General features: G+C 56.3%; 1 protein-coding gene across 3 annotated transcripts in view; it reads right to left on the reverse strand.

Annotated features, from left to right (window-relative positions):
* KLHL29 (kelch like family member 29) overlaps positions 1–14383 on the reverse strand; it is a 311231-nt gene that overhangs the window by 2403 nt on the left and 294445 nt on the right. For 2 of the 3 annotated variants that reach the window (XM_023252069.2, XM_023252070.2), the window contains exons 7-13: positions 11971–12173; positions 10990–11249; positions 8369–8567; positions 8043–8225; positions 7655–7835; positions 2357–2550; positions 1852–1996 (exon numbers count right to left, since the gene is read on the reverse strand). In XM_023252069.2, coding sequence (XP_023107837.1) covers positions 1852–1996; positions 2357–2550; positions 7655–7835; positions 8043–8225; positions 8369–8567; positions 10990–11249; positions 11971–12173 — 1365 coding nt within the window. The remainder of the gene's footprint in view (positions 1–1851; positions 1997–2356; positions 2551–7654; positions 7836–8042; positions 8226–8368; positions 8568–10989; positions 11250–11970; positions 12174–14383) is intronic. The other variant, XM_023252071.2, reaches the window with a different exon arrangement.

A 14383-nucleotide genomic window follows, 5' to 3' on the forward strand; every position in this document is an offset into this window, starting at 1 on the left:
CTCACACGACCCTCCGTGTTGTGGGTGACACGTATGGTGGGCATCCCAGGACCTGCCAGACAGCCTAAAGACAGCTAGGAGAACAGCCATGATTGTGTACGGCCCTCGAATCAGTTCTCCGAGTGTCTGCTGAGCAGCTTGTCTTGTCCACACAGAGACTTCGTACTGCTCAAATCGGGATGAGAACATGCATCTGCATGATAGCAGACAGGATAATTAGGAGCTAAGCCATAGCTGAACATTAACTACTTGACTGAGAAATTCGCCCTTGCCAAGGCGCTCATAGCCAGAGCTTCCTGCTATGATTGCCTAACGCGAGTGACCCGATGCTGCTGCCCACCCACGACCGCGAACGCCGGTGCGCCCTCTGTAGGGTTGTTACCGCGGCAGCCTGGGCCGGCTTCCTGTAAGAGGCTATGCTGCCTTGGTGCTGTTGCCTCAGTCAGCTGTTCCCATTGTGAGAACACCGCATCCTGCTCCTGTCTGCCCGTACTACGGTCTTACTGTGTGGTTCAGCCACCCTGTCACATGTACAGCTGTGTCCGCGTCCCCAGCCCTGCTTTCTCCCTCCTTTCAGCTGCTGGCCATGTGTTCTCGACTGTTCCCTGAAGCTGAACAGATACCCTTTCAAAGTCTCCACCTCTTTCTGAAGTCCTGAGCCTGGGACAGAACATGTCAGTCCAGACATCTTACCTGAAGTTTCCAGCCTTACCCCCTGTGGTTCCTTGCCACCTGGGCCCCTCACATTTCTCCCCTTTGTGGCCCATCTTTACCCTGCTTCTCTTGCAAGACCCAGGTTATAGCTCCTCACAGGCATTAAGTCTTTCTGTGCCCACTTTTGGTCTCAGATGAGGCACAGGCATCCTCCCCATAAGCCGTGCTCAAACTCCAGTTGTCTTTATTTCCGACAGTGTGGTCAGAGTGGCCTTGTGCACTGCCACCATTTGGAGAAAGGCTCGAGAACTGTCGAATCTCCAAGCTAATAGGAACTTAGCAGTTCTCTCGTCCAACCTCCTGTTTCATAAATAGGAGAACTTCCCTAGAGAGTGGAAGTCACTTGTCCAAGGTCATCTGACACATTAGTTGTCGGTTACAACTTTTCTAGCTTTGCTACACCAGCACTGAGGATTTGGTGATTACCTCTGCATGGGCACAAGATATCTTCGGGAAAGATCTGCTATGGAAATGTTGAAAATGGGGTTTCTGGGACCCCTTTTCATACCTTGTTCTTCTTAGCCCAGGAAAGGATGTGGCTATAAGATTAGGCTCTGCTGTCTCACTGCCCAAGTTAATTAATTTTTCTGGGCCATGGGGCCAGGCAGATTGGGAACCAAGCACACTCTGACGGTGACCCCTCTCTTCCTGTGGGGGCTGGGCCGTGTGGGTTTCTGCCCAGTCAGCTGTGCCTTGTACAGCTCCCTGGTTCAGAGCATTCCTTGAAAAGCCCCTTGTCCCATGTAGGGAATCGCACGGCTTTGGCCTGGCACCGCCTCCTGTGATGGATGTGCCAGGTGGTCCTGGGGGAGAGCTGTCTTCATAGCACCCAGGAGGTGTGGCCTCGAGGGACATGGGGCTGGTGCCTGTAGGAAGCCCTCCATTTCTGGCTTTGAGATGGGTCATCTGGAGCCACAGGGTAGGGCCTGTGGGCCATGGGCTGCCCTTGGGTGCTTCCCACTCTGCCCTGGCACTAACATCCATACCTGTGGTTGGAGGGGGCTGCCTCTCTGGGCCTGGGAATTGCTTTGGTCATCGAATGGCGGGCAATCGCTGTTGTGCTCAAACCTTTCCCGTCGTCTCTCCCTCCCTGCCCTCCGCCTCCCCAACCCTAGCCGAGTTACTGCCGCCCCTCACCTGCAGAACTGGCGAGAGTGATTCATGTTTGGGCCTGCCTTAATGTTCCCTTTCTCAGGGTCGTAGATGGTGGTGGCTCTGGCATAAGCCCCGCCCAGGATGAAAACGAAGCCATTGAGGGTGACGGCGGGAGCGTACTTGTTGTCTGTGAGAAGAGCAGGGCTGGCAGGTCAGGGCATCTCTTCTTGGCCTCTCCCTCCCCACCCTTTCCTTTGCCAGCAGGCCCTCCAGAGGAAGGGCTCTGGAAGGACCTCCAGTGTCGCTGGTTAACCCCAGGACAAGGCCCCGGGGCCAGCAGGCATCTGGCACACGGACTAGCTCACCCTCTGTCCAGGTAGTGGGATCAGCAGCTACACCTGGGCTGGGGGTTTGCCTCCCCCTCCCAGCTCCCAGCCATGGGTCTGCAGCCTTAGCTCGACCTCTGGGCTTAAGATATTGAGACAAATAAAACAGTGAGGTGGGGATGCTGCACTGGCCCCAGACTGAGGAGAAAGCTGGTTCTTACCAATCATTGGGGACTCGATAAAGCTCCATGTGTTGGTCTGTGGAACGTAAGACTGTAGGACGCCTGCGGCTCTGCCTGCCTCGTTCACACCACCAAACACGTAGATCTTGCCGCCACACACTGTGGCTGCTGCGGAGTGCACGGCCTTGGGCAGAGGGGCCACAGCCTCCCATTGATTGGTAATGGTATCGTACCTGTCGAGAGAGGAGAAAAAGAGCCCCGTGTCAAAGATGGGCCTTGCTCAGAGCAGGGGCGACAACCAAGGCAGTGGACGTTGCCGGGGAGGGGCACCAGCATTTGCTTCCTGCCCTTGGCATCACTGGCAGAGCCTGAGATCACCTAGGTTCTGGCCCAAACTAGCCCTCTCAGCCTTCCTCCTGAACCCCAGGGGGCTCTTTCTTGCCTCTGTGCAGATTCTGGTCTCCATTCTTCTGCTCCCACAGAGCTCCCCAGCTTCTAGGCCCCTGTATCCCTTTCTATCCAGCTCATTCCTACCCTTTTGTCGGATGGTTCTGCACCGAGCATCTCCCGTCTACCCAGGCTCTGGGCTGGAAGCTGGGGAAGCAGTGGGCTGGACCAGGGAAGGACGAGAGGAGGTGGGAACAGGAGAGGTGACCTGACAGGGTTCAGTCATTAACTGATGTTGCCGTTAAGGAAGGTAGAGTCACCTAGGATGACTCAGGGTCTCTGGCTTGGGAAGTTGGATGGAGGGGGTGCTACCCGGGGGACAGGGAATCGAGGTTGGGGAGTTTGGAGGAGAGTGATGATTTCTGTTTTATTCATGGGGAGTTTAAGGCATCTGTGGGTAACAGACCGGGGATGTGCAGTGGGCCGTTGGATATACGGATCTGTGGCCTAGATGTGCAGCCGTGGGGTCGCTGTTGGCACAGAGCTGGAAACTGAAGGGAGAGGAGCTTACAGGGGCTGCGTAGGCAAGAGTAAGACTGAGGAGCAGAGAGCACTCTGAGGAAATGCTGGCCTCTAAGAGGGGAGCTGAGGGGGGTCCTCGGGGAAGTGGCGGCAGCACAGGGGGCACACAGCTCCATGCGTGGGGGATATGGCAGGAGGTCAAAGAAGTCCCAGACGGGTTCCCGGCGCTCTCGTCAAGAGCTAGTTGTGAATCACGAAGTGAATGAGAGGGAGGCAGTAGACACGACGGGGGGACTTCTCTTGGATGAAACTTAGCTGGGAAAGGGGCAGAGAAGGTGGGACCTAAGAAGGCATATGGAGCTAAGAGATGGCTTTTGTCGGTGGTATGCTGAGAAGTGTTTAAAAACAAGCTTGCTAGGGGAAAAGAGTCCTGATATGTAAGCACTTGCTGATTTCTGTGATGTAAATCCTCTCATCTTGGCTGATTTCAAGCTACCGATGGCTCATGGCTGAATGTGGCATTGGGAAGAGGACACTGCCAGTCAGAATATCCACCATATACCCATATACAGACACAGTGGACATATCACCTCCAGAGCATAGACAGTGAAAAATATAGTTAAAAAAAAAAAAGCAGTGATGAGTTTTGAGTATGGATTTCCTTTGTTTTTAATGTAACTTATTTAGTTCTAAGTTTATATGATTTGATTTTTAATAACACCTGTAGCTAACAACTGGCTTGCAGAATTCCTATAAAGGTAGTAGTCACCTCTTGGGAGCCAGTATGAACGAGCTACGGCATACCACGGGTTTTGTTTTAATTTTAGGGGGAAGGGCTTACTTGTGTTTATGTGCCGACAGGAAGGAGGCCAAATGGATAAGAAGAAGATTAAATATATATGAAAGAGAGGGGAGGGCTGATCAAAGGAGGCCCCTGGTGGGGAGATGCAGGTAGGGTCCAGAGTGGAGAGGGAAGTGGTGTCCGTGTGGGCGGGAGAGAGGAAGGCAAGGATGGCGTGAGCATCAGTACATATGCAGAAGTGACGGCAGGGACACCAGAGAGTTGTTGATTGAGGGCTCCACCTTCTCTGTGAAGTAGGAGTCAGTGCCGGCAGGAGTATTGGAATCTGTGGGCTCAGAGCCTTGATCGGGGAGGAGGAGACGAGAACCACACACTCTTGAGAGCGAGAGAAACCGCTGACAGGACCCTGCAGCATGAAGGACCCAGTATTCGTTGGATGACTTCACTTTGTCATGGGGCCAGTGTACTGGACGGTGGGATTTTCTCCACCAGTGTTCAGCCCCCAGGGGTAGGCGTGGAGAAGGGGACGAGTCAGGGCTGAACAGATCTGTGACATGTGTACTACAGGACAAAGTGGCAAAGTAAGAACATGGAGAAGCGATAGAGTGCAAGTACCGGACAAGGCAGGGACAAAAGTGACAGGAAGCAGCTGATGGGGAGAGATTGGGGATGGAGCAGATCAGCCAAGGAACTGGGGTATCTGAGGTCTTCCTGGACAGCTTGGATCTCAGTTCTCGGCGTCTCTGTCAATTGTTCCTGGAGGGCTGGTCTCACCAGCATTCACTCTGGACCTTCCACTTGGTGGCCCATCTACCGCTCACCACATGGCTCTTTCGCGTGTTCCGGACCCAAGGTGGGGCCTCCACTGTGGGCTGGGTTTTTCCCAGCACACCTTTCCTGGGAAGCACACAGGGCCCACTTTTTCCCAGCAGCCTCCCTGGGACACGGGCCATAACACGGTCACAGCTTAGTGATCCAGAAGATGGCCTCTCTTAGCCGGTGCTCCTGGCTCTGAGACAGGGATGAGGGGACAGGGATGGGACGTCCAGCTCTGTGCCTGGGAAGACTCCGGGTTTGAGAAGCGGCTGAAGTACCTTACAGGGCAGCAGGCGCTGATTCAGTTAAGCCCCAGTCGAATGATATGTGGCTTAACAGGCAATGCAGTAAGTGTCTTTTTGGACAGTGTCAGAAGTTCAGATATCTGTTTTTTAAGCCAATATGGCAGAGATCCAAAGAGCTCCTGCAGAAGAGCTGGGTGACAGTGGAAGATTATGTGGCTGTCTTCAGGCTTTCGGTATAATGGCACATTCCGCCAAATGCGAATTTCCCGAGAGTTTGTTATTCCAGGTGGCTGATTGCCAAGCCACAAGCCCTCCGTCAGCTCAATCTGTCAGCTTCCTGCTTGAGAAGGATATGCTAATGACATGCAAATGACCCTGTGGAGTGAGGCACTCTGCTATCATTTATCCGGTAACCACAGCTAGTGCAATATATTGCTATGAAGTATTAGACCCAGTTATTTATATAATGATATAATACAGGTTTGTCTATGGCACTGTTGTTTTAATCTATAATTATATAATCTTGCTCTATTCCTGTAATACAGTAATGTAATATAATTATAATGTACCATATATCTCATTCATTATCAATATAAGAGCAATTTGTACCATTAGCGCTTTCTGGGGAACAAAGCACCCTCGTGTCTGTCCCCATTACCCTGACCTTCTTGTCACCCTGAATTCTCATCGCCACCATGTGGCACAGAAATTCCTTGCCCAAAGGGGCTCCAGCTACGTTCCGTTCCTCGTTCCTCGGGAAGCAGTGCGCGTCTCCTCTGCCTGTGTCCTCCACCCCATTGGTATGCATACCACCCAGAGGTCTACCAGAGGGCTGAGGAAGGGCTCCGGGCACCCTGTTGTCCTGGGGGGCTCCCCATCTCCTAAAGTTCCCGGGGTGGTTTGCTCACACTGTGCTCGAGCGGGCGGGTATTTCACAGTGGAATGAAGGCCCAGCCCCCAGGGAAGGCCAGTACAGGCTGCTTCCAGGCCTTGGAGAATTGCTCTTGAGCCCAGGGGGAGCGGAGCCTGTCCCCCCTCTTCGTGCATTTGATCCTTGAACAAATCCCTGTATTTATCAACAAGTATAAGTTTGCAAAATGAGTAATCAGCATCTTAAGAGATTAAAAATAGCTGACAAAAGCAAGACAGGATGACAGGTCTAGCTCAGTTTACTCCTACATAGAAAATGTCTCCTTTTTCATGTGTTTATTATTGGATGACAAACGGTTGGGAGCTGGTGCTTCTGGAAGGCTTGGGACGTGATGGCCGTGCAGTGGGTCCCACTGAAGGCTGTCAGCATCAGGGGTGACCCGGGTTCAACAGCAGTATTAATATCCTCATAACCACACAGGGATTCCCCATTATCTCCAAATCAATATGACAATTAGATGTTGTTACTGAGCCATCTCTGGGCTCCACTTGGGGGAGTTAAAAGCCCACAGTGAATATCCAGAGCTCGTCTCTCTCTGAAACTATCTTTGCTGTAACATTTGTCAAGTGTCCAATTAGCCACTGAGGGAAAAAATACAAATTGAGGGGTACGTGAGGGTCCACAGGCAGAAAGCTGCCGCACGGGAAGATGTGCTTTCTGTGACAGCTGATGACGTGGGCCAAGGGTGGTGGGCAAGCACGTGGGAAGGATGTGGAAAAAGAGCTCTGGGGACCGGAGCTGTGACCTCCTGGGCCGGTCCTTGGGGAGCAGCTCAGTCTGACTTGGGGCTCTCTGGGCACTAGTTTCTCACAGAGCAGGACTGCACTGAGGCCTCCCCTGTTTGCTGCTGACTCATGAGCCTTCCTGAGCTCTTTCTGTGGCTTCTCCCCACAGTGTCCGTCCTCTGCAAGGATGGGCTCCAGCTCAAAGGAAAAGATGGTCTTTGCACCCCACGAAGTGCCCACCTCCAGCCTATGCCCCTTCTGCCTCCGCCTGATCCCTACACTACGCATGGCCAGTTTTAAATGGGCCTCCGTGAGGAAGCCAGCCTGGGATTTCCAGCAGAGGGCAGGCTTACACGCATGGCTCTCCGGCCCATTACTTTGTATTCTAGAGAATTCCAGACGGTTGGCCAGACCTGCATGCAGTGACTGTTCCCCGTGTGGCAAGCAGGTTTCCTGGGATGTGTGGGAAAGAGGGAGGAAGGGGCTCCCTGGTGTGGAACCTCCCGCTCGGCAGGGACCTGGAGTCACAGCCACTGACGTGGCACACGTTTGGGCCATTGCTTGCAGCTTTGCCCCATGTCTCAGCGCCGCTCTGGGCTGGGACTTCCAGTGCCAGTGCGCCTCCTAGCTGCCCGGTCAGGCCAGCCGCGCCCATCCTGTGCCTTTGCACCACTATGCCTCCAGCTTGTCTGACCCCTGAACGGGACAAGAGTGCCCCATCTCAGCGGCTGGGCCAGCCATCATCATTCCTGCTTCCCTCTCACCACCCTCGGTCCTCTCCCTTTGCCGTGTTTGAAGAGCCTGGGACTATCGCCCTCTAAATGTCCCGTCTCCAGTCGGCCTCGGCCGGGTTGGTGCTGGGGTGGAGGAGCAAAGTGATTTTAGCTTTCGTGACTGTGGCCTCATTACCTCTCCACGTGGTCCACGTTGCCCGCCACGCCAAGTCCCCCGAGGGTGTAAATCTTCCCATCGTAGACAAGGCTGTTGTGCCGGCAGCGGGGGACCGTCATTCTGGAGACGAGGTTCCAGTTATCGAGCAGGGACATGTAGCACCAGACATCGGCCAGCGTCACCCCTGATTCCATCCCACCTGTGAGCAGTACGGGAGGTCCAGAGAGCGGGCAGGGAGTGAGGCGGGGCCCACGGCCAGGCAGGCCCGGCCCCCAGGGCAGGAAGAGAAGACTTCACCTGCAAAGTAGAGGCTTCTGGGCCTCGGCTTTCCTTAGCCCTGGTGTGGGGAGGGGAGCCCTTAGGAAGTCCCTGCCTGGTCCCCAAGCCAGCCCTGGGGGGGCCTCACCTGAGAGGTAGATGTTGTCCCCGGCACTCACTACGCTGAAGAACTCTCGGTCATAGAAGGGCAGTGAGGCGAGGGGGTACCACTTGTTGTTCTGTGGGTTCCAGCAGGTGACGGCCACCAGTGAGCGCTGGGTCATCCCCACCATCTGACGGCCCCCAACCAAGACGATGACCTCAGCCACACCTGCAGGGATACAGATGCATGGCCTTCGGACACATCCCCACGCTGTTAGCCTCTGCGCCTGGTGCCTCTGGAGGGGACCACCCAGAGTGGGGCTGACCCTGTGGCACCTGCATTTGGGGAGTTTGGGGCATGTCCCTCGGTACCTGCGGAGAGGCGGGGCCGGGTTCGGGGTGTCTGCATCTCCTGGCGGGCGTGGGGCAGCATGTGGTAGCGTTTGGCCTCGTTGACCAGGTCCCGACACGCTTCTGACGACTTGATCAGCTCCTCATTGTCAACCACGTTGAGCAGATAGCTGGGGTGGATGAAGGGGAGGCGGACCACGGCCAGGAGCTCTGCGGCATACTGCAGGGTGGGGGAGACACGGGATCGACCGAGGTTACACGGACGGAGCCACCCCTGCCGAGTTGGATTGGGGAGACAGGAAGGAGGGGTGTGGTACTGTACAGGGGGCACTCCAGTGTGTATTTGGCTTGAGAGTGTAGACACTGCTCAGCCCAGCCTAGACGGTGAGAGGGGGGACTCCCACCAGCCAGAGGAGAGGAACGGGGGAGGTGGGTGTGCCGCGGCTGACCCTGGGGCGAACCGTCCGTCTGCCTCTTCGGCACCTCGTTCCTGCCTCCGCCCAGCTCACGGGCGTCTGCTTCACCCCAGGCTGCAGTGGGGCTGAAACGAGCATCCTGATCCCTGGTGAGGCGCACGTGGGGCAGGAAGTCAAAAACAGGTGCGACGGCCCGGGAAGGCTGACGGTGACCGTGAAGCTTGCCAGTCACCCCCGTCAGAACCTGCATCTCCCCAGTGCCAACAAACCCCTTCAGCAGCACCTGGCCCCTGGCCCCTCTCACCTGCATTGAAGGCTTTTCGTGGACTGACTCAAATCCCTCTTGCCTGGCAAACCTTTTGCTCACTGCTCAGCTTTTCATCCAACAAATCATTGGTGACCCTCCTTATTGGGGGTGCAAAGCCCAGGAAGACCCGGTGTCTGACTTTCAGGTGTACACAGTAAAATGGTGGGGGGGGGGAGGATCCATTACATAAAAGGCACTAGTGGGGCTCCAGGGAGGAGTACAGTTATGGGGTCTGGGAGTGCGGGAGTGGTTGACGCCTGAGCTGGGTGTGGAAGGATCGCAGATTTCTGAGACCTCAGGCAGAGAGGAGGGAGGACGCCAAAAGCACACACAGAGGCATGGGAATGGTGGGGAGATCGGCGCACATGGGGAATTCTCTGGAGCTTATTCTTGTCAGGTGCAAACGGTCTTTGTTGCGGCGGGTGTGGTGGCCAGGGGAGAGGGGCCTGGGAAGTCAGTGGAGGCCAGAGCCTGACCACCCCTATGCCTCCCTTGCCAAGGCCTGAGTGGTGTTTCCTGCGGAGTCGATGACGAGCTCACGGGGGCTTTAAACAAAGAAATCAAACGATCCAACGTGTCCTTTAGGAAGACCGCTCGCTCGGGCGGCAGGGTCAGAATGAGTTTGGAGTGGGGAAGACTGGAGCAGGGCAACCGCGTGGGAGACGACTGCAGTGATGCTGGTGAGATCTGGGTCCTGAATGGGGAGATAAAGTCGGTCCTCTCCTGAGGGAGCGAGGAGACAAAGCGACAGCAGTGTGTGGCCCAATGGATGTGGAAGGTGTGGGAGGTATCCAGCCTTCTGTTTTGGGTAATGGGTGGAATCGAAGGAAGCAACACAAGAAGGTGTGTAGCTTTGGGGGTTTACGAATTAGAGGGGCTTGAGGGACATTGGCCACAGGTGTGCAGTAGACACTGGGAGGTCTGGGCTGGAGACAGATTTGGGGGCCTTAGTGCATTGGGCAGTCTCTATTATAGCTGCCCAACCTGATGGCCTTCTCCAGAAATGAATCTTGCCCCCTCCCCATCCGACCAGAGCACGCCCTTCTCCTGGGCTCAGGGGCTGGGCCAGGGTGGAGGGCCCCGTGCTACCGATGCTGGCGCCTGGCCCACCCCTCCCTCCCTTGTGTCGCTTCCTGCTCCACACGCAATGAAGTTCCCTTGTCTTCTATCACTCAGCTGCCTCAGGGTGTTGTGGGCCCTGGCCTCCTGTGCTGCTTTCCAGGTGGACTCTGAGCTCTCCTGAGAACTACCTGTGTCCATACTAACTCCTGGGGGTGGGGGGTGCTCAGATGTGAGAACCAAGGCAGTCCCATTCTGAGCAAGGCCTTCAGCACGTGCTTTCTGGCCCAAAGATCCTGTTGGGTTGTGATCGAATTCTGATTCCACGGATCCTGGAATCCTTCCGGGGACCTGCCCTCCTCTCCTTCTGCCCTGGACCCTGGCTCCGATTTCCCCAGCTGTCCCCTCCGAGGGACTTCCCTCCTGTGATGTGTGCAGTGGATTCCCATCTCTGGCGTGGTTTCTGTTTGGTCCAGGTGCCCTCCACCCTCTCCATAACCGGAGCATTGGGGGAAGGGTCTCCTCCTGCCCGGTCTGAGCTCACAGGGGACCTGGGGCACCAGCTTTACCCTGTACGGCCCTGCAGCCGCTCGTTGGCTTGAGTCTCCTTCAGGTGGGACACAGCCCTTCCAACCCTCTGGCAGCTGACCCCTCATCTCTCATCCCTCCCTTTGCTTCTCTGCTGCTCACAGTGGCAGTTCCAGCCTCCCCCTGCCCGGGCCTCGGGGCTCCTGTACACCCCGCGGATGGTCTGACCAGGCCATCCTGCCTCTTCCACCTTCCTGCACCCTTGCTCCAGATGCCATCCCTGCACTATGCCCCTGACACAGGGAGAAGGGGTGGGTGGGGTGGGGGACTACCTGTGCACGGGCCACGGGGTCCTTCTTGATCCACTTGATGACAGTCTCATATACTAGTTCCTCGGCCTTTGTGTTGAGGCTGTCATTGGAGATGTAGGCGATGAAGTCGTCCTTGGAGATGCTGAGGATCTCCTCTTGGGCCGCCACCTCAGGGAAGATCTGCAGCGCGAAGGCCTTGGCCATGTGGTAGAGCTCGCTGCACTGCATGGCCTCAGCCATGGCCAGGACCCCCAGGCAGTTGCTGGCCGTCAGCTGCTTCTCTGGGGGCAAGAGCACAGGACCACTGACCACAGGGCCCTGGAAGGGTGGCCCTCCATTCCTATCGCCTGAGACTCTGGATCCCTCTCCAAGTCCATGTCCTTGTGACCTGCCTTTAGCAGCCAGGGTCCCCACAGGACCATTTCCGGTATCCCTGGAGCTATGGGTGTACCTTCCGGGTTTTCCTCTGCCCTGTCACATGCTTCCTGTCCTGGGACCTCCTCTGCTCCCGCAGGTCCCAGCAGAAGGACCGAGAGCGTGAGGTATGGAGTGTCAGTATCGGGCTTGGAGGCATCCTCACTGCCTGTGAGCCTTAGAGCTTGGGCCTGGGCTGGGGGCAAGGGCCACGCTGAGGCTTCCAGTGTCTTCTATAACTGTGACAGGCTCCCATTTTAGAATCACACCAGCAGTAACACCACTCATATGCCCACCTGCCACTTCCCATGGGCCTCAGCCTCACCCAACCTGGCCTCTAGACCGGGCATCAGTCTGGCCGGCTCTCCCGAGATCTGGCTACCGGCGATTCTAGCCTGGACGCGTCCAGGTCTGTGCCAGGGTGTGCAGTTATCTGAATTTTCATCTTCAAGCTGCCTTGTGAAATCCAGCTCCACCCTGAGGTGGACACACAGCCTTTCCCTCTGAATCCTCACTGCTTACAAATTTTTTGCCCACCCGTGCTATTCCCTCCAGGCGACCCATGCGCTCCCCACCCCCCAGGCTCACCGAGAAAGGACACACAGACTTTGCAGAAGGTGTGGAACTGGAACTTGCTGGCGGCCTCCAGCAGCGTCTTGGCATTGGCCGAGTCGATGACCAGGGAGCCCGTGTAGACAAACTCCAGGAGCAGTTCAAGGACATCGGCCTGTAGGTTGGACAGGACGAGCTCCAGCTTCTCCCGGCCACACTGGCTGCCGTCTTGCACCGACCTAGGCACAGAGACCAGGGTGTTCTTACCTGCCACCCCGCGGCCACAGCGCCGCCTCCTCACAGGGCTAGATCTCCCTGCACGCCTCGGTCACGCCCTTCATTTTAGGACTCAAGGGACACGGCAATGACACGCCTGAACCTAACGACCTTACACGGGATCTGAAAGAGAAGAGTCTGACCAGAGACGCCCAAAAGAACAGAAAACCCTGCTTATCACTACTTGGCATGTCCATGCAAAAAAAGATGCAAATCAAAAAGCATGAGCTGTGGATGGGGACGAGGACCAGGACTGGCCTCAAAGGGAAACAATACGATTCCGCCCCACTGCCGGCTCCGGCTCCGGGCGTCCCGGCCAAACAAGGCCGGCGGGTCCGGGGCCCGGCCGCCTCCAGTGGGAGAGCCCCTGGTGTGACTGAGGCCCCCAACCGGCCGTGAACACAGCCGATCCTGAGCCGTCCCTCGATCGCCCCAAGCCGTCCCGGAACCCTGACTCCAACCCCACCTATTTCCAAAAACATATTGTTTCCTTTTTTAGGCATGGAAAGGAAGCCCTTCATGACATTGCTTTGAAACTGAGGACGAGACAAGATAGACGGACAGAATGGTTAGAGCTGGGGGGGAGGGGAAGGGGAACAACCAAGGACTTCCGCCACAGACAGCCAGCAGCCATGACCTGGGACCTGGCCCGGGGCGGGGCCCTCCTGCCACATGGAACACGGGGTCAGAGGTCAGAGTGGCCTGCGTGTAGAGTGTGCGTCGGGCTTGTGAACTGGGGGGAGCAGGGGAGGGACACAAATATATAAATATGTTTATATCTGGTGTCTACAGAAATACAAAACCATTGCAAAGGCTCCTAAGGCCTGGCAGCCGCGCCCTAAAGCTGCACCTGGAAGGAAACAGATAAGATGAGGCAAAAATAACAGTGCCACAGAAGTGACCAGGAGGAAAGACACCCAGAGCGTTAAGAGTCAGGAGGCAGGTTTTTCAGAGATGATTGGCTTGGTGCCCCACCACGGCCACTCTGACCGGTCCTGCTTCCTGCACGGAGCCTGGTCCTGCCCGAGGCCGGGTTCTGCCACGTGGCTGGGAAATGACCTCTGTGTTCCCCCCAGTCCTGAGGAGGCTGGGGTGAGACTCTCGTGACTGGTCCCTTGGGTGCCCCCGTGGCTGGCAGCCAGGGTGCGGAGGCGTCCGGAAGTAAGCAGGCTAGCCCCAGAGGGAGGCTGACTCCTGTGTGGGCAGGGAGCTAGAGGACCTGCGTGCCCCCGCCCCGTCACTGACAGGCCGCCACCTTGCCTCTCTGGCCCTCAGGCTCCTCTTCTGCAAAACAAGAGGGTTGAACTGGATGGCATCTGAAGTCCCATGGAAAGTTTATGTGACAGAGGCTGGAAAACACCTTCCCCGCGAGAGTCTGAAATGCGACCACGAGAGCCACATTCTCTCCAGTTAGGCCTGGCCACCAAGCGCTTTTAAAACACCGATACGATGGGGCAGGGAACAGATGTAGCTGTGATCCTGCCACGCTTCCCAGGGTGCCACGCTGGGCCCTCCCCACGGAATGGCTCATCTGATGGAGGCCTGCGGAACCCTGCCTCCAGGCCTGGAGGGAAATCTGACAGGGAACGGTGCTGGCAGAGGCTCTTCTCAAACCCAGAGACATACACAGTGTGTGTGACTTTTCAAGTGACTTAACACACCGAGTCCTCTGCTGTCGGGATAGATTTTCATGCTTGGGTAACTTTGTTCAGTATAAAACTAGTTCATTATATGATCACTTGAAACCACAGAAATCTAACACCCCGGGCCTCAGGGGCCATCTGGTCAACCTCTTACTCGGTCTTTGCTGCCTCTGCCTTCATTCCTACATGCCACTGCCTGGCCCTTCCTCCTCACACCTTTCATGCTCTGCAGAGGTCCTGCTGGGCCACAGCCAGGTTTATGGGGCCAAAGTCGGGCTGCTCACATTCTCCCAAGGTCCCCAGCCACTGCTGCGCCCACCTCAGGCCAGCCCTCCTGTCCACCCAGGAGACAAGCTCCAGTTCAGTGAAGAGCTGGGGTGGACTTCAGCTGTATACACACACACACACACACACACACACACACACACACACACAGAGTGAAGTCCATGTGACATGTGACCCTGAGAACCCTCAGCATCACCCTGTGGGGAGGGGTGTTGGGCAGATGGAACGTCACGGGAGTCTACGGC

This window comes from Felis catus, chromosome A3 (genome assembly GCF_018350175.1).
Source record: "Felis catus isolate Fca126 chromosome A3, F.catus_Fca126_mat1.0, whole genome shotgun sequence".
Taxonomy (NCBI): domain Eukaryota; kingdom Metazoa; phylum Chordata; class Mammalia; order Carnivora; family Felidae; genus Felis; species Felis catus.